Source organism: Filicampus tigris, chromosome 5 (assembly GCF_054856515.1).
Source record: "Filicampus tigris isolate MCC_2025a chromosome 5, RoL_Ftig_1.0, whole genome shotgun sequence".
Taxonomy (NCBI): domain Eukaryota; kingdom Metazoa; phylum Chordata; class Actinopteri; order Syngnathiformes; family Syngnathidae; genus Filicampus; species Filicampus tigris.
This window is the reverse complement of record NC_141221.1, coordinates 26432794-26457945: the sequence shown is the minus strand read 5'-3', so window position 1 is coordinate 26457945 and position 25152 is coordinate 26432794. Positions and strand designations below refer to the sequence as shown.

Genomic DNA, 25152 nt, shown 5'->3' with positions numbered 1-25152 from the left:
TCTCAATGTCATGTCATGTCATGTCATCTTCCAAACCGCTTATCCTATATAGGGTCGCGGGGAGTTGCTGGAGCCTATCCCAGCCGTCAATGGGCGAAGGCAGACTACACCCCGAACTGGTCGCCAGCCAGTCGCAGGGCACAGCTACTCTCAATGATTAAGTGTAATTCAGCGGCTTGGTGATCAAGTGCCGCTGCCATGAATGAAAAAAAACAAGCAATGCGGTCACTTTTTAGAAGCCATACTTGGCAGTGGCTTCACTGAGCAATGGCTCGTTTTGTGAAGACAGGACCGCCTCCTCAAAACAGGCACATTGCTGCTAGGCTTAAAAATGTGGGCATTAAGCAACTGATGATTGGAATTGATCTTTCATATTTTGACGAAAAATGCTCAAATACAGTAGCTGTAATTCATATCACAAGTATGTACGGTGCTGCTTCCAGGATTAGAGTGTGTTGCCGTATTGTCGCACCATCACACACACAGTAACCTTTAGAAATGTGTTGATTACATGCTTGTTTTCCGACATTCTGATGTCTGTTTTTAAGTTTAATTCTCTATTCACCTCTATTTTACCTAATCTCTTGAGACAGGCAAAGATTGTAGCACACACTTGTGTTCTACCCAGTTATGCGTCACCTGTGCAATCCGTCAGATTACTTCATTCACCTGTTTAAAAACATTTGTACCCCATTCAAATGTTAATCTTCTTTCTATGCTTCACGTACTTTGTGCATGCTGTCTTCTTTTTTAACAAACTCCAAGTATTCTTCAACTGTTGTCAACCTTGTGCTACTTGCGTTGAAAGAATCGACTCATCGTGGATTCTCACCTCATTGGCAGACGCCCAGTCACTGCACATTAACAGCAACTCAGCAATGCTGAGAGCAACAATCAGGTTCTTATGGACAGTGGTGCGGTCCGATTTAGGAACCCTATATGAAGGCAAACAGAATATAAATATTATTTTAAGACTATAATTACAATATTACATTGCCATCAAATATCTAATCGAAACAGCGAGTGGGAATGTTCAGTATTTAAAAAGGAAATTCTCTAAAGCTCCTCAACAAATCTGTCCATTTTTTTTCCCTGATGTGAATCTGGTAGGGTTTTTTGAAATGCTTTTCAACCTCTGCGCTTTAAAAGGGTGTGCTCTGTGATATTTGTGACTCACCCCACAGCAATGAAGAGGATGAAGGTGAAGAGGAGGCCACACAGAGACACTCCACAGCCAATGAACGTCAGCACCTGCAAAGCTTTTTTGTTTTCTGGGCTCGGCTGAATCACACACACGCGCACACATAGCGCATCCCCCGCACACAGTACATAATAAACCTATGAGCTGTAAATAGCAGCAAACACTGATTTAAAAAAATGCCAGATTGAACACAGAGTGAAGGTTACCTGGGCTTCATAGACCTGTAGTAGCAATGCAAAATTGGTGGTGTGATTGCAGTAGCACACAGTGTAGCCATATTGTTTGGAAATGACCTCGCACCCTTTGGTATTCCACCATCCACCGGCCTCTGGACTAGATAGACAGAGATATGTGGTTATCTAAACCCATATGGAATGGGAAGAATGGAAATATTTAAATAACTTCAACACTTTGGGGCGTTGTCATTGTTTTGATCTTATAGTGAGATAACTTTGGTATTGGAAAGGCATCCAAAATTCCAAATTGCTATTTTGTTCCAAAGTGTTCTTACGTGAGATTAAAATCCCAGAAGGCGCACACTGGATCATATACAGCACCAGCAGGATTCTATTGGATACATAGAGCCAATACAATAAATGTGATGATTGAAAGAAGAATTGTGAACACTGTAATAAAATGAGCTTCTCACCTGCATTTTGTGACGCAGTTGAAAGTGGACTGGGCTACTGACGTGCTGGTTGTCTCCCAACACTGTGGTGGATATGACAGAGGAGCCCAGGATCGTACCCAAATACCTAAAGCGCATACAACAACTCTCAATACTGTGACAATGCTTACACCTAAAAAACGAAAAAACAAAAACAAATAAAATCACTGCCAAATAAAATGGGAAATGTTTACTAATAAATATAATTTATGAATAAAGTATACTGTATAGTGGGGATCTAATGATTAATCGAAAATCAATTTAAAATCGATTCGTCCCGATAAATCGATTCGATTCATCGAAAATCGAGTTGCTTAAATTCATCTGGAAAATGATGTCTTGAAACGTTTTTTTTCATTCCGGATGCATGGCACATTTTGAATGTGTAGATCAAATTATGCTTTTGCGCCAAAAACCATTGCGTATTGCATTTGTGGATGGCTATAGAACCACACTAGTGCACAGAGACAAGATTGTAGCAATTTTTAAAAAATCTAATCAAATCGAAAATCGAGAACCGAAAATCAAATCGGGGCTTGAGTGAATCGTTCCATCCCTACTGTATAGCAATTCCTTCTCCCTGTTGTCAAAGTATTGCTTGTGTTAGGACCTATTGGGCCTCATTGTGTGGTCTTAAACTCTTGTTAGTAAACTCTACAAAAGCAGATGTTTTGTTTTACTGTTCTGAAATGATATTGGACCTGATTTAAGATATACAATTAAAGGAAAGTCTCAATTTGCAGATAAACTGTTCAAGTAAGACTGCAATGTTGACGGCTCAAAAGGGATTACATAAGAAAAGAAAACAACTCAATGTATTCTTGTAGAATAGCTACCTTTGGCTGCCATCCGTGACAGTCGGAACCATGCTGATGTTTCCTTCAGGATTGAAAAGAGGCCGCAGAGATCCATACCAGGTGTTGACCAGGGTGAGTTTATGAAATCCTGTTCATTAGGCACAATAACAGATTCAAAAGATATGTCTAGCTTTCAGCAGATAAATAAAACAATACTCAGAAAGTGTTAGTTTAAGATCATTTATTGTTCAAGACGTATGGTTGTTGCAAAACCCAAGTGCGTGCCTCCATCTACACTTTATTGCACGACCTTGGAAGGAGAAAATATGAATGCTACTACATGTTCTCAAATCTGTTCATAGTCGGTGCATTCACCTGTATGACTGAATGTGTCTCATTTGCAAACAAAGCGAGCGATGTGACTGTGTTGTCACTAATACGGCAAGTCTGAAGGTGCGATTGACTTAAGTGAAAGAAAATGACTGGCTGATGGAGTGTTCAGTCTACCCTTGTTAAGGAGATCCTGGATCTTTTGATGTGGGACTGAAATACAGTCTGAGTGAGAGTGTTTCTCAGTCTCAGGCCCACAGAAACTGGTTCCTTTGGATGATTCCTGAAGCCTCTGCTGCTGCACGGCTAATTCTGCAAATAACAATAGAGCAAAGCGGATTCACTGGACAGTGGAATATTGCGTATGTAGCAACCTGGTTCATGAAAGAACCAGGGCACAATTGCAATGTGACAATCAATAGGCTAATCAACAGAAGATCTACTAGGTTTTGCTTGAAGAGAGAGTGGACAGGAGACTGAGATTTTTCTTTAGATATGTATTAACGAAAACCACATCAGTGACAATACACCAATTGTTGGACATATATATATATATATATATATATATATATATATATATATATATATATATATATATATATATATGACTGAAAATGACATCACAACTGCTCACAACGACCAATCAGCCGTGATTGTTCGAGCAGATGTGATGTCATTTTCAGTCGACAGAAGACAAAATGGCCGCCCCCGGAGATGGCTAAAAACGAGTGCATTTTGCTGCTTAACTTATATTCCACAACCGCAAAATTAATCAGAATGCCATGTTTCAACTAGTGGGCATGCTGGGAACATATTCTTGAAAAAAATATCTTTGGGTTGACTTGCGCTTTAAGAGGCTGCATTACGGAACATGTTAATGTATCTGCACTTTACTTGAGTATTTGTTTTTCTTTAGACTTGTTACTTGTACTCCCTACAATAGAAAACATGTATCTATATTTTCTACTCCTTCATTTTTCAAAATGGGTGTGGTACGTTTTTCAACCGCTGTTGAAGGCTGACAATGTAAAAAAGATGTTAACGGAGAGAGGTAAAGTCAACTCCGGTTGACCTTTTGACAGATTGAGCTAAGATTGAGAAAATATGGACAGCAGTGACGTGGAGGAACATGGACCAGGTAGCACCGATGACAACTGATTCAGATGAGCAAGATATTCCCCGTCCATGCTCTTATTTATGTGTTGCGTCCATCCTAAAAACCACCAGCTTCTGGCATTAAAAAATTCTGTTTAATCTGGAAAAAAAGTACATTCAAGTGAGGTATATTTTTCAGTTATCATTAGCTAATTTATCATTTAAATAAGATCATGTTGATCAACAATACAAGCACAATGTTAGTATTTTGTGCAAAGAAAACGTTTTTCCATGTTTCGTACATAGATACATTTCAGAAAGAGTCTGTACTTTTTAACTCAAAAGAGTTGGAAGTCGTCTAGTACAAGAGTTGAATCAGTACTTCTACATTCACCAGAGTCTCTGTACTTCTACTTCAATTTTTTTTTTTTTTAATTAGTTACTCCAAGTAAAATATGCCATGGTTTAAACACATTCAGATAACTACTTTGGATTGCAATCAAGACTGATTAACATTTGGAGGAATTATGTTACTAGGACAACATAAGCATACTTCTGTGGAGGTGTAAGAATGCAAGAAGCATTCATAAGATTTGTTTTCCTTGTAGAAATCAAGGTAATTGCCAGTTTGTAAAGTAGAAAATCTAAGGTTTGATAATGTGTACCTCAGGTATGCAGCGACCTGTGCAGTGTATTGTACTCCTGTGACCAAAAAATGCACCACGGTCAACTTGATTTCAGCCAGCGCCAAAACATTAATATGTTTCTTTTGTCAACACTTGTTGACTCTGTTGTTGATTCTGACTCTTTTGGTGCTGCAAGATTTAGAGATGGTCGCCAGTAACCGTGTAGATGTAGACGCACACGTCTTTCATCCAGAGGTGGGAGTAACTCACATATGTGAAAGTTACAAGTAAGTCTCGAGTTATAATCATCAAGTCTTAAGCAAGTCCCAAGTCACTGTGGAAAAAAATCAAGCAAGTCGAGTCATTACTTGGTTCAAGCAAGTCATAAGTTAAGTCATAAAATCTTGCTCAGTAAAACATGTTGGAGTGATAAAAAACAAACAAAAAAAGAAATGACTGATCCTACTAAAAAAAGTACATTATCTCTAAAAATGTAATGAACATTTATGTCTCTAAAATTGAAATGAAAAACAATGAACTTATAAAATGAATATCTACACTTAAATTATTTAGAAGAACGCATTGTTATTTTTTCATACTAACATTGATATTAGTGGCACGCAGTGTTAAATACTGAAATATGCTGAATGAGGGCGTAAATGTGTACTGTATATCATCACGACATACAGTACTTTGTTTCAGGTGCCAATCTGTAACCCAAATCTAATCGGTGTGTGTTAATGGGTGAACGAAAAGCATTAACGTTGTGCAGTTTGTAGATTGTCGCGTTTTGAAGTTGATGTGCATTAGTTTAGGGGGGCGCTGCCACATCAAATATGGCCAATACGCTTGCGACCAGAGAAGTACTCCGCATACACTCTATAGTGCTCTATGCTAGCAACATGCCGGTGACAGCGGTGTCTATTAGGGGTGGGGGATACTGGGAATTTTGGTATCGATCCGATACTAAGTAAATACAGGGTAGTATCGGCCGATACCGATACGATACCGATACTTTGCTTGGAAATGTTATGATCCCCCTTGAGTTTGTATATTGTATATTGTATATTATATATATATATATATATATATATATATATATATATATATATATATATATATATATATATATATATATATATATATATATATATATATATATATATATATATATATATCCATCCATCCATCCATTATCCATACCGCTTATCCTCACAAGGGTCGCGGTCGTGCTGGAGCCTATCCCAGCTGTCTTCTGGCAGTAGGCGGGGGACACCATGAATTGGTTGCCAGCTAATCGCAGGGCACACCGAGACAAACAAACATCCACACTCACACCTAGGGGCAATTTAGAGAGTCCAATCAACTTACCATGCATGTTTTTGGAATGTGGGAGGAAACCGGAGTACCCGGAGAAAACCCACGGCCTCTAAACTGTGAGGCGGACGTGCTAACCAGTCGTCCACCGTGCCGCCCATATAAGAGATCTCGCGGGATTAGAACGCCACGAGATTTCTCGTCCCTGCACAGCACGAGATCTATTTGACGGTGTTTTGGAGTCCGGGTAAATATAGCAGATGTCCTAAAAGGAGCTGTCACCGAATGGGAACTTGTGACCGACAACGCTCGCAACATGGTTGTGGCGATACGTGAGGCTGGCTTTGAGCCACACATTAAGTGCTTATCGTGCAGGCGATGAACGCAACGCTAGGGCAGCTGGTCCAAAGTTGGCCGCGTATCATGTTTGTTTAGACTTGTCAAGCGTATAGTTTCTTTTTTTTCACCGATACTCAACAGCAGCAGCACTTTTGACGTCTAAACAAAGACAGCTCGAACTGCCCGCAAACTAATTATGGACATAAACATAGAACAACTCTTTGGACATGATGGCTCGCAATCTAGAGCAGTGGGGTGCCGTATCTGCAGCTCTGAGGAGCCCAGAACTACGACGAGTTGCAGAAATCTTGACACAGACGCAGTGACATTCCTCTTGTTGAAGATCGACTGAGAAACAAGTTGAACTCTACAATACAATACAATTTTATTTATATAGCGCATTTCATAACAGCAAAACAATACAATAAATAAAAAAACAATAAGACGCAGTGATACATCTATTAATAAATATATCAATAAATATTAACAAACATATAAAATATTTAAAAAAATATAAATGAATAAAGCCAATAAATTAAGATAAAACACTATGTACAATTGAGTTACTGCCCCACGAGCACAGCTGGATTTTGTCAAAGTATTCAGTAAGAGGAAAGATCTCAGCTTTAGCTGTTATTGCAGCAATATTTATGAGCATGTATCGAAAGTGACTCCTGTTTGCATTTGCACTTAAGAGCTAGATGATTAATTTTCTTGCAGTCTGTTCGATAAAAAACATTTTGAAAACTGAAAAAAATTACATTAGGTATTTTTTTTAATATTCGAAAATTTAGCAAAAATCTCGTCTCGTCTTGTCTCGTTCTCGCGGACTCAATCTCGTGAGACATCTCGTCTCGTGGGATTTTTGTCTCGTCCCATCGCTAATATATATGTTGAATTTTTTCTTAAATAACTACAATGCAAACTTTAACAGTATAAAAAAATAAAATGCTTCTACTACAACAACTGTTTCAGAACAAAAATCAAGAGAGTCAAACCAAAAAAAGCACCAATGTAACGAAAATACAAATCGTCGCTGTCCTGTGAAAAACACTTATCTCCAATTTTTGGAACTTTTTTATTTTTCACTTTAAAGTGATGTCTGTAACACGGAAACATGATTCATATAAAAATAAGAAAATGAAATAAAAATGGAGAAAAGTGTTTTTCACAGGACAGCGACGATTTGTATTTGATTTGCGACGAAATATAACAATGTCAAGTTCACAACTATAATACCTTCCATTGCACAATATTTTGTAAATAAAGTCAGAAAGTGCAAATGGAGTAAACAATACAATGTAAAAACCTTTAACACTATAAGAAAATAAAGTACTTCTACAACAACTATTGTTGATTTTTTTTGGGCTGAATAGCCTCTGCCAGAGTACGTTGTCTCTGTGTCCGCGGGAGTGTTCTGGCTTGGAGATCTCCCCCCTTCTCCTCCTCCCTCAACTTTGCTTACAGCTCGTTGCTTTCTGTAGGGTGAGCTTTTTTCATATGTTTGTGTAAATTCGTGGTGTTACCACAGTAGCGGAGCACTTTCTTACACAAATCACACTTTCCTTTTCTGTTGTTGTAAAAAAAAGTCCACACCGCGCTAGCCTCCCTCCGCTTCTTGTTTGGCTCTGCCATTGCTTTAGGTTCCAGCCGCTCTCTCACTCTCCCGTCGCCCTCTCTGCCAAGGAGGGGCGAAAAGTGTGCCTGGGAGAGAGTAGCAGGAGGTGCTGGGCGAGAGAGGGGAGGGGGGGGTGCGCTATTTGGCCAGAGAAGCGGTGCTTGGAGGAAATTGGTGGAGGAGCGAAGTATAGATCCCAGGACAATAGTATCGATCTGATTCAAGTACTTGCTTAATATCGATAATATCGATATTTGGATCGATCCGCCCACCCCTAGTGTCTATGTTTTGATGAATAGAAGCTACTTTCGATGTGCACACTGCACAGCACTTCACCTCGTTATTAAATGGAGAGGGGGCCTTTGCTTATGCGAACGGAAACGCGACAGTCAAAACGAACGGTTCGGACAGTTCACAAATCATCCCACCCCTATTTATGTTATGTAGCAGTACTTAAATGTTCAAAATCATTTTTTTCACTTTTCCAAAACCAGCGTTCATATCGCTAGCTAAGGTTGTCTATTACATCTCTGTGGATTTTGTAATAATGACGAATGAAGTTAGACGTCTTTGTTGTGTCTTCATCCCGTGAGGTGTAAACCATGCGTTTTTCCATCCTATTTTCGTCAATGTACATTAAGGACAAAATAATCCAAATTAGTCCTCGGAGTTGCTCCATTGCTGTTGGTGTTTACGTTGCCACATCACACTAACAAGTGACGCTGACCGGGTTGCCATAGGTTGGCGTGAATGAACAAAAAAAAAAGAAATTTTATTTCTTTCTTTTTTGCTGTTCAAATGCAAATGTAAAACTATAAACAGGATCAATTGTCAAGTCATGAAGTCCAAGTCTAAGTCAAGTCGAGTCATTTAGATACCAAGTCCCAAGTCAAGTCATTCCCCTGTTTTTGGCAAGCAAGTCAATCGCTAGTCCTAAAAATAGCAGTCATATGACTCAAGTCCCCCATCGCTGCTTATGTAACAGAGTTACTTTGGTACTGGAGTGATTCCACTTGTTTAGATATAATGGCTCAACAACGCCCCTCTCTGTCATGCGGTGGATATAAATAGCTGGGTGTGTCGCAATTGATGCCAGTCCATTTGTGTCGTTGCCGAGGTGAGTTGGGTGCCGCTGTGCATTTGTTAGTAGAAAATTAGCCACAAATGCTAATTTAACAATTTACCCCTTAGTGTGCCGATAAGGCTTTCTGGAACTGACCAGCGCACGTCGTGTGTTTATACAGAAGGAAGTAAACGAGTCGAGCAACCATCACGTCTCCTGTCACTAATTCCAGCATAACACAAAGCAGAGAGCAGGAGATTTGAGCTCCATCTCAAACAAAAAGGGTTACATTGGTGCCGCGTAGTGTTGGGTCGTTCGCGAACGATTCGTTCAAAAAGAACGAATCTTTTCAGTGAACATGAGTGAATGGATCACTTCCTGAAGTGATTCGTTCTTTTCTCAGTTCATTTGAGCTCAGCCACGCGCATATTGTCAATCTTCGCGATCGACCAATCAGCAGCCAACGTCGAATGTAAGCGGGATTTACTGAACATAATGCCACGCTATTGGCCTTCACGAAGGAATCAGTGATGTAATTTCCCATTCACCAACGATTCGGTGAGTGAACGGGTTGCTGCGGGAATCAGTGATGTCATTTCCCGTTCACCAACGATTCAGTGAGGGAACGTGTCGTTGCGGGAATCAGTGATTTCATTTCCCGTTAACCAACGATTCAGTGAATGAACGTGTCGCTGCGGGAATCAGTGATGTCATTTCCCGGTCACCATCGATTCTGTGAGTGAACATGTCGCTGCGGGGATCAGTGTTGTCATTTCCCGTTCACCAACGATTCAGTGAGTGAACGTGTCGCTGCCATTTCTCCTTCACGCGAACGAGAACTCCATGCAGTCAGTGAGTGAACTGAGTTTTGCTATGAATGATTCGCGATTCGCCAAGGAAGGAACCGCTCACCAACACCACTCCTTTCGTGCTCACGGGGACAAGCTTTATTTGGCATCTGTTTCTCCAAGCTAACGGCTAATGTTAAGCCCATCCCAGTACCAGGGGCAAGCGTATGAAAACATATAAGAGCTCTGACAAACTTAAAGTCCCTCGCCAGATCGAGATGAGGCGCCCCGGTCTGCAGCAACTAGGAAATGACGTTGTTGTCGACATGGGACAACTTTATTTTGAAAACATTTATTACAATAAACATATGTGCACTTAAATATTATTATCCTCTCTGTCTTCTGCAACTATAATGTGGTGCGATCATCATAATGTTGGTTTGCCATTAAATTGGACTTTTATTTCAAAACTTGTTTGGTGCTTGAGTGCTTTATTAATTATTGTTTTTATTTCAGCGCAACAGAACGTTTAACCAGACATGTAGTCATCCGCTTCATTTGACAAGCCTGCACTTCGTAACACGTGAAAACAAAAACACACCGGGCGCGTGACGGCCGTGTGCTATGTCCTCCAAAATAACAAAAGTTTATATATGTAGGCATAGTGTTTACTGCGATTATTGTTGTTGTTAGTATTTATCACCATTATTATAACCATGGTTACTGTATAATGGTTATAATAATGGTTTTAAATTTAAATTTTATCGTATGTTAACATCACAACTTCTTTTTGAGTGGTTTTTTTTTTTTTTTCGAAAGTCCGGTGCATTATCACCAAACACGAATACGACTATTGCCTGACGTGATTACAGTACACCAATGTTGCGTTCTTCATGACATCATCTGTGGTCGCAGTAAGATTTATGACATTTTGACCACTAGGTGGTGGTGTTGCTTCATTGAACAGTGTTTTCTGGTTCACTGCCTATGTAGTATGCTTAAATTGATGCCGGTGTGTTGGTGAATGCTGTATTTTTTTTCTCTGGTAGTATTTTCAATAGGGTTTATCTTGTGGTGGGTTTGTATTTTTTTTACATTACTTGTGGGTCTAATTTTTTTGTGAATGATGGCTGATAGTAATGTTTTTGGGAGTGGAAGAGGGTTGTTTCCATTTACTCCAATGCCAGCGCCAGGCAAGGGAAGGGGTGGATTTTTGTTCAATCCAGGTTCGTCTACTCCTAAATCAGACCCTGTTTTTGAGAATAATGATGTTTCTTGTCATGTGACTTTGAAATTGGAGGATACCAATAGGGCTGAAGAACTTTTGACAGGGATGGCATCCCGAATAGGCCTCTCAATTGGCTGGATTTTAGATTTGGAATCAATCTATCTAAGTATGTGTGAGGAAAGAGAACAAGGACATAGACCAGTTTTCCAAAACATTCATCGGCTGAAACCACATGATGAATTGTTTTACGAAAATCTAACTTTGGGTGGAAAAGTTCCAGTCAAGGCGATGTTAGACAGTGGCTCGATGGCTTGTACCCTGAGCTCCACCGTTGTCCCTCAATTGTTGGAGCAAAATGTGATTAGTTAAACAGCCTTTAAGGCCACTGATGTTGTCTTGATAGGATGTGGTGGTTTGAAAGCTAAACCATCAGGTGTGCGTGACCTGGAAGTAGAGGCCCGTTTTTGCAAGGTAATCGTGCCAATACTTGTGGTTGAGGGCCAGAGTGATTGTTTCATCATCGGCAGAAATCTACTGAGGTATCTGGTTCACCGTCTCAGGCTGGAGAGGAGTCTTTTTGATGACGGTTCCACTCAGATGCAAAGTGACGGCGGACGACAGAGGGAGCTGTTGAGTTTGGTGGCCAAGATGGACAGCCTGTCTGATGACGGCTCGAAGAAGGTTGGTGTTGTTAAATTGAAGAGAGCTGTCACGCTGGAGCCTATGACTGAACACTTGGTCTGGGGCAAGATGCAGCAAGTGAGTGTTTTGCCAGCTGGCAGCATAGTCATGATGGAACCCACAACCGCAAGATCGAGACCTAAATCAGTCATGGTGGGAAGGACCGTGGCTTTACTTGCAGATGATGGGTGGTTGCCTTTAAAGGTAATAAATGCCACGGACAAGCCTGTTACTTTAAAACTAAATGCTAAACTGGCTGATATGCATTCATGTATGGCTGTAGAATGCTTCGACAGTCTTGAGAATGTCAGTGATCCACCATTGAGTGTCCAGCAAAATGTACAGTTACCATCTACAGCACTGTTAAACGACCATGACCTGCGTAGTGTAACCACTGGAGCCTCCAGCTTACCTGATTCTCCCCCTCAAGCAGAGCCATCTTTGACTAATTCGTCTCACTCAGTGTTGCTTGACATTGGACTGTCTGACATTGACATCGACTCCTGTCATGTCTCCTCAGCTTGCAAAGACCGATTGGTCGACCTTATTGCTGAGTTTGAGTACTTTTTTTCCAGGGCCAAGATGGATTGCGGCAAAGTCGATTGTTTTCTTCACCGAATTAGAGTTGTGGACAAAACTCCTTTCAGACTGCCGTGTCGGCGCATCCCACCAACGCAATATGAGAAAGGGAGACAAGCTTTAGATGATATGGAGGAACGAGAAATCATCAGAAGTTCCAGCAGTGAATTTGCCTCACCGTTGGTATTGGCGTGGAATAAGTCTGGTGACGTGAGGGTGAAATTTTTGGGACATACTATCGACGCTGATGGCATCAAAACTGATCCGGACAAAGTAGTGGCCATAACCTCTCTAACTGAAACAGATGTTATGGAGCCTGGCACGAAGATCCCCTCACAACGGAGAATTCGGGCATTCCTTGGAATGGTGGTGTTTTACCAGCAGTTCATTGAAAATTTATCTTCTATTGCCAAGCCTTTGTTTAGTCTTACAACTGGCAACAAGAGTCCGCATGGTAAAGGAAGGTATAAGTAGTGCAAACAGTTGCAGAGAAAATTATGTGTTGAAGACTGTACCGATATCTGTGGGCAGGCTTTTCAGCTTTTGAAGCAGGCACTGTTGGACCAGGTCCCTCTGGCCCATCCAAACTTCGACGAGCCATTCTTGTTGTCAGTGGACGCGTCTTGCTGCTGTGCTATCTCAAGTTCCGGCTGGTGGATCGATGGCAAGGCCCATTGCATTTGCGAGTAAATCACTCAGTTATGCACAATCCAGATATTCTGCTCATAGGCTGGAGTTTTTCACCTTAAAGCGGGCAGTATGCGACAAGTTTCAACATTGGTTGAGGGGCCATCAGTTTACCGTGTGGACGGATAATAATCCTCTCACGTATATTCTGTCCAAGACTCGACTTGATGCGTGTGAAGATCGATGGGTTGCAAAGTTGGCATCGTTCCAGTTTGATATAAAGTACATTCCTGGTCCCAGAAATGTAGTTGTGGATGCTTTAAGCAGGGAACCGTTTGTGCAGTTTAGTGCATTACACCGGTTGACCAAAGTGCCCTATGAAGATTTGCTTGCGGAGGCGGCGGCAGTGTGTGCTCATGGAGTGCAGGAAGCATTCCGCTGGTCTGTTCATCCAGTTGACGTTGACACTGATGGGTGCCAGCCTATTGCCTTGCAGCGTGCATCAGTGGTTCAGACGGACACTCTGAAATCACAGGAGGTACAAGCTGTTTTCCAGGCACATGAACTGCAGGATTCCAAGCCCTGCCCACATGCATTTTTACTGGCACATTGCCCTCAGGCTGTTAGAGATTAGCGGGGCAGAAGTGCTCTCTCCGGAGTTGTTGATGGAGAAGCAGAGGGATGACAGTGTTCTCATCAGAGTGATATTCTTTGTAGAGGGGGGCCGATGACCATTGAGAAGGGAACGTGCCAGAGAACCAATTGGTGCAGTGAGACTGTTGAAGAGTTGGGCAATGTTGGTGGTGCGGAATGGTGACCTGTATCGTGTAGCAAAGAACCATGTCACCAAGAAGAATACATATCTGTATGTGGTCTCTACCTCCAGAGTACTGCAAGGTGTCCATGATGAGGCGGGCCACCAAGGGCAACAATGGACATCGTACCTTGCAAGACAGAGGTTTCACTGGCCCAACTTACACAAGGATGTGGTGGAGTATGTGAGGTGCTGCAGACGGTAAGTAGTGATCAAAGCACCAGAACCAGAAGCCAGGGTGCCTTTGGAAAACATCAGAACCTCTGAGCCTCTTGAGTTGGTGTGCATCGACATCTGGTCGGCTGAAGATTCCACTAATCGGTCCTTGGATGTGCTCGTAGTCACAGACCTTTTCACGAAGATGGCACAGGCCTTCTTGTGCCCCAACCAGTCTGCAAAAGCAGTTGCACATCAGCTTTGGCACAATTACTTTTGTATCTATGGCTTTCCTAGACGTCTGCATTCTGGGCAGTTACAGTGGCACACAGATCTCAACAACCGGAAAGTGCGTGGAGCATCTGTGGAGGTGGGAGATAGAGTGCTGCTGGCCAACAAAGGGGAGCGTTGGAAGAAGTTGTCAGACCGCTGGGAGAACGCCATCTATGTTGTGGTGGCATTGAATGGCATTGAACACCTTCAGGATCCAGCATACTGACACTGGGCGGGAGAAAGTTGTGCATCGCAACTTAATTATGCCGGTGAACTTCGTTCCACTCTCTGAAGATGTTCCTTCATGTGAAGTAGATGTGTCTTCCATATCCAGTTCTGTGAATACCAGTGAGGCGGAGGTGGATGATGAAGGCAAGGTGGATTCTGTGGAGTATCGGACAAGAGTATGGCTGTCTGCCCTACCATCAGAAGCTACTGCCGGAGAGGAACTGGAGCTCATTGATGAGTTGGTGGACGTTGAAGAGGAGAAGCAGTCTGAGGAAGTCTCTAGGCTTCCGACAGATGTCTCTGTGCGAGAGAATGACAGTCAGGTGCCTGGTGTCCCACCGGATCCTGTTCCGTCAGTGACTGACACCCTGTGTATGGTGATGAGGTTTGATCAGCCTTTTCCCACACTAATTCTTGTTGGAATGGTTGTAATAACTGGGTACCATGACTGTAATTTTAGGTTGTATGTCCTCATCAGTTTCATAAGAAAGGAGAGATTTACAGTATTTTTGTATGGATGTTGTTCTGTTGGTTATACCAGTGATGTTCAAGATGAGGATGGATTATATGGCGTGTGCTGGTCAGATTTTTTTTTTCTCTGTGTGGAATTTGACAGAGGGGGTATGTAACAGATTTCCTTTGGTACTGGAGTGATTCCACTTGTTTAGACATAATGGCTCAACAGCGCCCCTCTCTGTCATGCGGTGGATATAAATAGCTGGGTGTGTCGCAATTGCCGCCAGTCCATTTGTGTCGCTGCCGAGGTGAGTTGGGTGCCACAGTGCATTTGTTAGTAGACAATTAGCCACAAATGCTAATTTAACAATTTACCACTTAGTGTGCTGATAAGGCTTTCTGGAGCTGACCAGGTCATGTGTTTATACAGGTACATTTTTACTGTATTTCTTTTATTTTACATTTTGTATGAATGTATATTATTATTATTATTATTATTATTATTATTATTATTATTATTGCATGAATATATATAAATGTATATACAACAGTCCATTTGTGTCGCTGCCGAGCGTGCCAATAAGGCTTTCTGGAACTGACCACCGCACGTCGTGTGTTTATACAGAAGGAAGTAAACGAGTTGAGCAACCATCACGTCTCCTGTCACTAGTTCCAGCATAACACAACGCAGAGAGCAGGATATTTGAGCTCCATCTAAAACTATTTGACAAGGAGCACTGACCCTATAGATCTTGATGAAGACTGCTAAATTATATTGAAGGGTCTATTTCATTGTATACGTACGTGACAGTTGAGATATGTGAGGTGCATCAGTGATGCTATGTTTACTTCCCTACTCATACATTTTTATCAAGTTACAGAGGGTTAGAATTAGGGGTGGGAACGATAATCGTTTTTCTCAATGCTTCGTTCGGCGTATTAAAAAGATTCTGAAGCGATTCATAGGTATTAATAATCGATATTTAAAGTTTAAATTAACAAACAAAAAGCATGCGCAAGTGATTAAGTGCGTTTGTACGTCAGATGTCTGTGCTAGGCTAAGCTAACATATGACAAGATGGCAGGACAAGCAAAACCTCATACGAGCACAGCGAAGTCAAAGTGTGAAATATAAATCATTGCTCTTCCTTGAGTTTTTTGTTTTTTAAAAGGTACCAGTGTTTTGCATGGACTATAAAATGTAAGCCAATGTAGTGATGAATCAGAATCGAATCATAGGCATCTGAATCGGAATTGAATTGAATCGTGGGCCTCTGAATCGGAATCGGGTCGAATCGTGAAGTACCCATAGATTCCCACCCCTAGTTTGAATGTATTTAGCATGATATAGCATATTGCATATACATGGCATATACAGTAATACATCGAAAAGACAAATCAGAGAATACAGACTTGTCTTCCAAAATGTACACACTTTCTTTGTCTTCTTCTGGTCAAATATAGGTGCATGTCGCTGGCGTCGGGCCAAAACCTTGTACCTCTGAAATAGTAATTTTACCCTTCTGATATGTACAGCACTTTGCTAAACTTAAATGTGCTTTATAAATATATTGGGTTTGATTCTTCCTCGTGTGAGCGGTATGTCTTCTTTACTTTAATGCAATCAATTAAACGGGTGGTTTGTTTAGAACCACTGATTCAGTTAAAAGAGAATCAAATGAAATTGTGCTGTTTGTTATTAAATGACACATTATTTTCATATGCTGTGGTGGTGACTACGTTAAAAAAACACAAACATAAAATGTAAGCTAATGAGCTGTTTTAAACTAGTTAAGTTAGAGTAGCTGTTACAACATTTTATCTAATGTGTTGACTCTAGGAATGGTCTTTAAAAGTGTTCATGACCCTGTTGTTATAGTTATGCATTATTTGAAACTGTGGTAAGAGTTTTATAAATTATGATGGTCTGGATGTATATTGTCAGAGTCCTGATCTGTGATTTGCAGAGATGCTAACTGTACCAGCTTGGACGTATTTTGTTGCATTTGCCGTGTGTTCTGCTGTTGTGCAGAATGTTCAGCAGAGGAAGAGCCGCGCGAAATATGTGTGAGGGAGCGAGGTCCTGAAAGTACTGTGACTTGTGATTGGCTGACATAAAAATGTACCAATCAATTATGATAAAGTTTGTGTATGTCATGGCATCATCAGCCATGTTAAAAACCAACTTCAAGCATGTGACTACAGTGCTGGCAGCTGTGCGTGGCTTTGGCTGGCTAGCTAGCGTGATGGCTAGCAGCCACCCATCTAAAAGTCACTCATCATCGCTTCATTGTGGCGAATAAGCCACAATTCTGATCGATGAAAGGTGGATGAGTAGAAGTTAAATAAGTAAGCCATGTTAAACCGGTACAAAACTATCTTTAAATATGCTCTGAGTGCGCACTGCTTCACGTGATTGTTCGGAAACTCAGAGGATTGCTGAAATGTGCCGCTTGGTTATTCAGAGTGCACCAAAAACGGAGTGCCGGTGCTTGCTCCACTGGGGACACGGTGTGCCAATGCGTCATGGAGTTCAGATGGAAACAGTTCAAGCATAAGCTGCTGATTGGTTTACAACATAGGCTGTCTACGGAAATTAATTGAAGGGAGCAATTACCAATGCACGGCATCAGAGGGCGCATTCCGAAATTCACTCTAAACGGTGCACTACTCTTAGTGTGTGTGTGTTGAAAGAGGCAGAGCATGCTCCCCTCCTGTTAATTTCCAAACGCAGCCTATGTTCTAAACAAATCAGCAGCTCGTGCTTGAACTGTTTCCATCTGGACTGCCTGACGCACTGGCACACTGTGTCCCCAGTTGGACCATGCACCAGCACTACACTTTTGATGAATGAAGAACCGATTAACTGAATGAATAACTGAATAACCAACTGAATAACCGAACGGCACATTTAAACAACGCTCTGGGTTTCCGAACCGTCTGAACTAGTGTGTGCTCAGACCGTGTTTCTGAAATTGCCCAGAGTGAATTCCCAAAACGCGCCCATAGTGTTTGGGCTGCAGAGTGAATTTCCGAAGGCACGAGGGTACGTTATAAAATGTTATAAAATCCAGATCACCGTCCGGCAGCCGCCATTTTCTTTCCCTTTTGCTGTGCCGGATTTGGCAAACTCGGATTTAGCGGAGGCCCATCAAAACAAGAAACCCTGATTCTATTGGCCAATGACGTTGTTGGGAAATCCCTTTACCACCTCATATTTAAAATGTAAAGTTTAACCGTCTACGATTTATGAAATGTTTAGTATTTTGCTAGTCGGTTAAACGCTGCATTAAGAACACATTATTGTGTTCCTCACGTCTCTGCCTCTGTCAACAAGCTGAGCACCAAGAGAGAGAGAAAATAAAGCCGTCGCCTGTGTGCGTGATAATGCAGCTAACATATGGCGAATGAGACCCTGCTGGACTGGGAGTCGGTACCAATAACTCATTACATTATTCATAATAAATGCCATTCATTGCATTGGCAAATGTATCAGAAATGTATTTCTCTTCACTTCACTTTTATTCAGTCACTTGTTGTTACACAAATAGAATTTAAATTAACAAACTGTCCTTAATGTTTGGGCTGAAATAGCCCCTACTGTAAATACACAAAACATTTGCATTATAAACTTTGAAATCAATATGTATTAAATTTCAAGTTTTCTTTCTTATAGACTAGTCGACAATAAAATTTTAGACTAGTCGGCGGGAAAATTAGTCGAAATTCCCATCCCTAATTGAAAGGTAGTTCGATGTGATGAACTATTATTATTTTGTTTTCTGTGAAGTTTGATAAAAATCAAACAATTAGTTTTCTCCCGGCGTGCTCGGCGTATATTACTATATATACACACACATAATTAGTGTATTCATATATATATATATATATATATATATATATATATATATATATATATATATATATATATATATATATATATATATATATATATTGTATATTAGCTCAGGTGATAATAGGGGTTGGCATCTATGGATTTAATGAAAAAGCCAGGGGGCGAGCCGAGCGCAAGCGGAAGGAGTGAGCGAGAGCAGCGAGGCTGTGTGCGTGGGACACAGCAAATTAATAGAACAGACAGAAAAAATCTGTATTGGTTTTTTTAACATGGACAAAATATTACTTTCTTTCAGGAAAAAAAAATACAGTAATGACACACCTTGTTGAAAGTAATTATTTTTCAACTGGAAACAACAAAGAGACTTATCAAGGCATATGTGTAAGCCTAATTGAGTCTTATGAATACCAAGTCAAATTCAAGTGCAGTCTTTCGTACGTTTTAGCCAAGCGAGTCCCAAATAATAAAATAAACGGCGACACCATCTAAGTTGCATGACTTCTGTCCCCCACTTCTGGAGTGTGACACTCACTGATGTTGGGGCTGTGAAAGGTCAGATGATCCCTCTCTGCCATCAACCTGGAGCTCAAGCTGGTCACCATCCGGTCAATACTCTTCACTACGTCCATGGGCCCATTCACCACCTATAGCACATGCAACACTGGCACGTTAACCACACTCCCTTCTATAGCATACTAAGCTCAGCTAGCGAGCTATACGAAAGCATGCAGATACACAAAATATTGTGACACCAGACAATTACATGAAGTCAAAGTTGGTCTCATCTTGAAAAGGCTTCCGGTCTTCAAAGAAAGACATTTTAGCAGTTTAATAATTAATATCCAAAGGAAACTGATGGGCCGAGTCCCTTATTTATTAATATATGTATTAAGAGATGTTTCGCAGTATTTACAAAAATGTTATCAGCATTGTTTACTGTTTGCAGAGCCTAAATACAGTTTGGCTAAATAACACTCACAGAGTCCAATGGCTAAGCCTATAATGCAGGGGTAATCGTGCATTTTTCCATTGTCAGTTTTGAAACCTCTCATTCTAAACACAATGTTCAGGAGAGCTCAGCCTTGGATACAAGCAGGGGCAGTGTGGCAAGGAGGCGGTTAAGGGAAAGAGCATGGCAACAGTTTGTCAAAGAGATGCTCATCCATTGAATCTGGGCTGAGATGGCCTTGGAGTGTTGAGAGGCCAGGGGGAAGGGAGGCGAGCGCTAAAACGAACACAACACTTGCCATGAGTTGCTTCCATATGGATCCACAAGCACATCACTTGCAGAGTGGAATAAGGGGTTAAAAAAAAGATGCAATTTAGGCTTCTATGAGCACGAGTACTGTAATAATAATAAGAAGAAGAAGAATGATGATGATGATGATTATTATTATCTTTAATAATTATGGTTATTATTATTATTATTATTACTATTATTATTATTATTATAAATAACAGGCTGAACAGAATAGTGTTGATCATGGCAGCCTCACAGGTTATCAGGGTTCAAATCGCCCAAACAGCATCTTGGTGTGGAGTTTGCATGTTCTCCCTGGGCGTAGATTAATTATTCTTCAGGTTTTCCTGGCTTCCACCCACTTCAGGCATGTTTTTTTTTTTTGTCAAATGAAGACATTAAATTGCCCATAAGTGTGAATAGTTGTTTATGTGCCATGCGACTGACCAGTCCAGGTACCCTCTTGCCCGAAGTTAGCTCAGATGACTCCAATTACCGCCCACACTAATGTGGACAAGCTGTGTAGAAAATGAGTAGATATATGACAATTATATAACGCTTGCCAATATACTTAAAAATGCTGAGGAAAAAAAAAAGAATGGTTCTGTCATCATCCCTTCAATCAGTCTGTCTGAATGTGAGCTTCTGTGGCATTTTGAATGTACTTGTAGGTTTCATGTAGAGAAAGGCAAAAGCTACACGTGTGAAAATATTTGAGCTATGTGTTATTCCAGAAATAAGCAGCTTGATAACGCAATTGATGGCCCTGTTCACTTGTCCCTGATAACCTCAAGGTACACAAATTCATGAATAAAAACACATTGCCCTCTCGTGGTGAGAAGCGGAAATGTACTCACTGGTTTCAATAGCCTACAAAAGTGACTGCAATGATCACGTAATTGTATTGCCTTTATGTTTAACATCTCTCTTCTCTTTTGGCAGGGCATACTGCAAACTATCATTAGACTTGAGAAGATGAAAAGTAAATAAATAAAAATACCACAGCCTAGGCACCACGGTGCTCGACTGGTTAGCACGTCCGCCTCACAGTTCAGAGGTCGAGGGTTAGATACCGGCCTCGGCCTCCCTGTGTGGAGTTTGCATGTTCTCCCCGTGCCTGCGTGGGTTTTCTCCGGGTACTCCGGTTTCCTCGCACATTCCAAAAACATGCTTGGTAAGTTAATTGGACACTCTAAAGTGCCCCTAGGTGTGATTGTGATTGTGAGTGCGGATGTTTGTCTTTGTGTGCCCTGTCTGGCAACCAATTCAGGGTGTCCCCCGCCTACTGCCTGAAGACTGCTGAGATAGGCTCCAGCATTCCCCGCGACCCTTGTGAGGATAAGCGGTATAGATAATGGATGGATGGATGGACCACAGCCTATCCCAGCTGGCTTTGGGTGAGAAGGGAGTTCAACCTGAACTGTGAATGTGAGTGAATGATGATAATTGTTGAGATGTGCTCTGTGACTGGCAGATGACCACGCTAGGTTGAACTCTTCCTCCAAGCAAAGGATGTGGATTGTCGAGCTGCTGGCTTGTGTCCGTCCGTAGCTATATTATGGTAGCTCTTGTGATCGCATGACCATAATCAAACCATTTGTTTCAGAGATTTGCAGGATTGATTTACCACTGTTACTGTTAATTGGAGGTAACATATGCGAACATGAAGAGACATTTCGGTCGTAAAGGAATGTGTCATTACAGTTCCCGAGACATTAATGAAAGGTAAAACAAACCAATTTTTACTTGAAATATGCATGTATTGTTCCAATTTCTTAATTTGCCTGTTCAGTGTCACAGGAAATTTTTTCTGTGCTGCCTCAAATATTTTGCCAGTGACTTTTTGAGTTGAAGGCACCAAAATACAATTTTTATGAAATTCTAAGCCTGACCTGTTTGTGCCAGTTTAGTGAAAGTTACTTTTAAAATGTCAAATCATTATTAAATCAATGAAACCCTGATATAAGAAAAAGGAACTTAAAAGTAACTTAAACTTACGGAACTTATTACTCTACACAAACTCATTTTTGTCATGGGCCACATCATAGTTATGGAGTCCTTCCGAGGGCCCTTACGACTCTGAACCCCCATAAATGTATGATTGTCTTATATTATCACATAAACACAACAAATTGATGGATAATTTCTTTTGAAATCAGAAGCCAGTGAATACAATAGTTTGTTCAACTATTTTTCAATCCAAAAGACATAATTATGTCTTTTCACAATCCAGCCATTCAATCCCAGGAATGTATTTATATTTTTTTCAAACGTTAGGGTAAAAAAGGGTCTGAAAATGTCTGTTACTGAATGAGTTAAAGGAGGGTATGATAACAAATGCTTGCAATATCTCATACGGTATGTTATGTTAACAGTGAAGACGATTTCAAAGAAACATGTCAAGTCAAAACACATGATTTGCCTTCACAGGCCACATAAAAGGATGTTACGGGCAGGATCTGGCCCCCTGTGCTTAACACAGATCGTAATATTGTAAAGAAACGTATTACTTTCAAATGCAAGTAACTGGCAACATGAAATATATTACATTTTGGAAGTAACTTGCCTAACAGTACAGCTGACTGGTGACAGTGGCAGCAGCCAGATATGAATTACCACTTAAAATGGTACAAATGAGAGCCAAAAGTGCAGTGAGGCAACGAGGCGATAAGAAGGTTGAAAGCAGTTTATGCTACCTCTTTGATGGCCTGCCACTTAAAGGCATTGTCCTGGCTGATGAGACTGTCGGCCACACTGATGAAGTGCTGGCTTATTTCCTGGACGCTCTTCTCGGTGTGGTTGGTGGAATCAGAAAGCTGTGGGGGAACATCAGCAGCCTGAGACAGCAACTGGATGAGGGAAACCATGTCTGTTGGCTGAAGTCCCTCCTGCCTTGTGTCCTGCAGAGCTTGGACAGACACGTCCAGAAGGGCGGAAGCTTCGGCCAGGCTGCTCAGCCCTGATGACTGCTGTCCCAGTACTACCTGAGAGTAGAAACCAGCCTGCTGTTTTCTTCCAGATCAATTGCAATAACAGCAGTTCAAAGCTAGTTCTGGGAAATGTCGAATAACATGACAGACTGCACTCAGACAGGTATGCAGTTTTTTTTCTCCTAGAGGTTTTGAATTCTGTCGACACATAATGTTAACACGTATACACAAGCAGTTATTAGTTTACAGTGGTGTTACCAGGATGCCAGGTGTGGGTGGGCATTAGTCTTACCTGGGGGGGAGCAAAAAAGTGCTCCAATAGTGCTCCAATGCTCAAGTAGGTCGAAATCCAGCGTAGGGCTGCTGCACCTTAAAACGTGTTTTGTTTTCTCCTTAATTGAGATAACTGTTGTTGTGATTTGGGCTAAACAAATAAAAGTTGATTTGATTTTATTTAACTTAGAAGACATCCATAACCGAACAGTATGGACATGCAAGTGACAATGTTTTTTTTGTTGTTTTTTTAAGGTGAAAGACGATGTTAACAACACAAACAAAGGTTAAAACTTAGAACACAACCATACATGCGCGGTGCCCAAACTGCCATCAGAACTACATCCAATTTTCTTTGGGTCGGCAGAGTGTGTCCGTGGGTGGGCTCTGCCCAGCCCTGCCGGGGTAACGCCCCTGTTAGTTTATCATTATTATTATTATTTAGTTTACATCCTTTGTAGACAGACAAACAAATGTATGTATGATATAGCATAATATGTACAAATAATAATATCTACAATAGATGCACTATAATCTGACTACATAACACAGGTTAATTGTCAGTGTTTATGCATTGGTACATCCATTCATCCATCCATTTTTCCTACTACTCTAAACCTTGATGGCTTTTCAACTCAGCACGGTAGCATTGTTCAACACACTGATGTCCAACTGTTGGACTATTTTCTCACGCAGTTGTTCCCAAAGTGATGAACCTCACCCACTCCTCAGTGAACAACTGAGCCTTTCGGGAATGCACTTTTTATGCCCAATCATGACATGAACCTGTTCACTTGTGTAATTATCCAAGCAGGACTTATTGAGCTTTCCTCCACTCTCCATGTATTCTGTTGCCCCTGTCACAGCTCTTTTGAAATGTGTTGCAGGCATCAAATTCAAAATGAGAGAATATTTTCAAACAAACAAATCAATACAAATATGTATCTGTTTGGACATTACATACGTCTTTGTATTGTATTCAATTGAATATAGTTTGAAAAGGATTTGCAAATCATTGCATTAAGTTTTTAACTATGCTTTACGCAGCTTCCCTACTTCATTGGAATTGGGGTTTGTAGTCTAGTATGGAACTCTTAGGAACAGAAAAAAATATCAACTCATGGAGGGAAAAAGACTATGAAAACAAAAAATGCATACCTGGCTGCTATTGGAAAGCTTCATCAGATGATTCATAAAGGCAGTGGGTTGAGAGCTTTGGGAATCACTAATCTGTTTCATCTTCAGGTAGCGTTCTGGGTCAAATAACAACAACAAAAACAAAACATGGGGTTAGTGTGATTTGTGTAAACGTTTTGACTGTGGCTACATCAAGCGGAGTTAAAAATGAAATTAATTATTATACATTAATTCGACATCCCAGATGATTTCAGGTTCTTTGTTTTTGTTGATTTGGTTTTGATTAGATGTAGTTTGGTCATGTTTCCTTGTGTCCCATGTGTCTGTCTTGTTCGGTTTGTGTGTCCACTTTTAGCTTGGTCCCTTGTGTGTACCAATCAGCTAATTCAGCCATTCGTGCCTAGTCCTGGTGTTGCTCATGGTCTCCTCACTTTGATTGTATTTAGTTCCATGTTTCATTTGAGGCCTTGTCAGTTGGTTGTCCTTGTCTCGTTGTGTTGCCTGTTGTGCTGAGTCAGTTGCCAGTTTTGGTTCGCTACTTTGTATCTTGGTTTTTGGATTTATTCTAATATTTTTTGTTCTCGGTGTCTTGTTCACATTTTTTTGTTTTGTATTTTGGGAAAATAAATACTTTTGGTTTTGGAGTACATCCTGCAATCCTGCCTTGCCTCCGCTTCCCTGCTTTTGAATAGTGAAAGGCAGATGAACCTGAACCCTGATAGCTTTCTATCCAACTGGTTCACAAAAACGTTCAGCTCATGAGGCTTCATGTCAAAATTAAAAGCGATTCCAAAATTGGACATTTGTGTATTTCACAGGACAGAGATGATATT

General features: G+C 40.9%; 1 protein-coding gene across 1 annotated transcript in view; it reads right to left on the bottom strand.

Moving 5' to 3' along the window:
• Positions 1–25152, bottom strand: part of adgrd2 (adhesion G protein-coupled receptor D2) — a 63499-nt gene that overhangs the window by 27086 nt on the left and 11261 nt on the right. Inside the window, exons 6-15 of the mRNA XM_086030909.1 lie at positions 24341–24435; positions 22676–22963; positions 19272–19383; positions 3173–3307; positions 2705–2813; positions 1851–1956; positions 1713–1768; positions 1408–1534; positions 1178–1281; positions 833–935 (exon numbers count right to left, since the gene is read on the bottom strand). Of these exons, the coding sequence (XP_085887035.1) occupies positions 833–935; positions 1178–1281; positions 1408–1534; positions 1713–1768; positions 1851–1956; positions 2705–2813; positions 3173–3307; positions 19272–19383; positions 22676–22963; positions 24341–24435 (1235 nt within the window). The remainder of the gene's footprint in view (positions 1–832; positions 936–1177; positions 1282–1407; positions 1535–1712; positions 1769–1850; positions 1957–2704; positions 2814–3172; positions 3308–19271; positions 19384–22675; positions 22964–24340; positions 24436–25152) is intronic.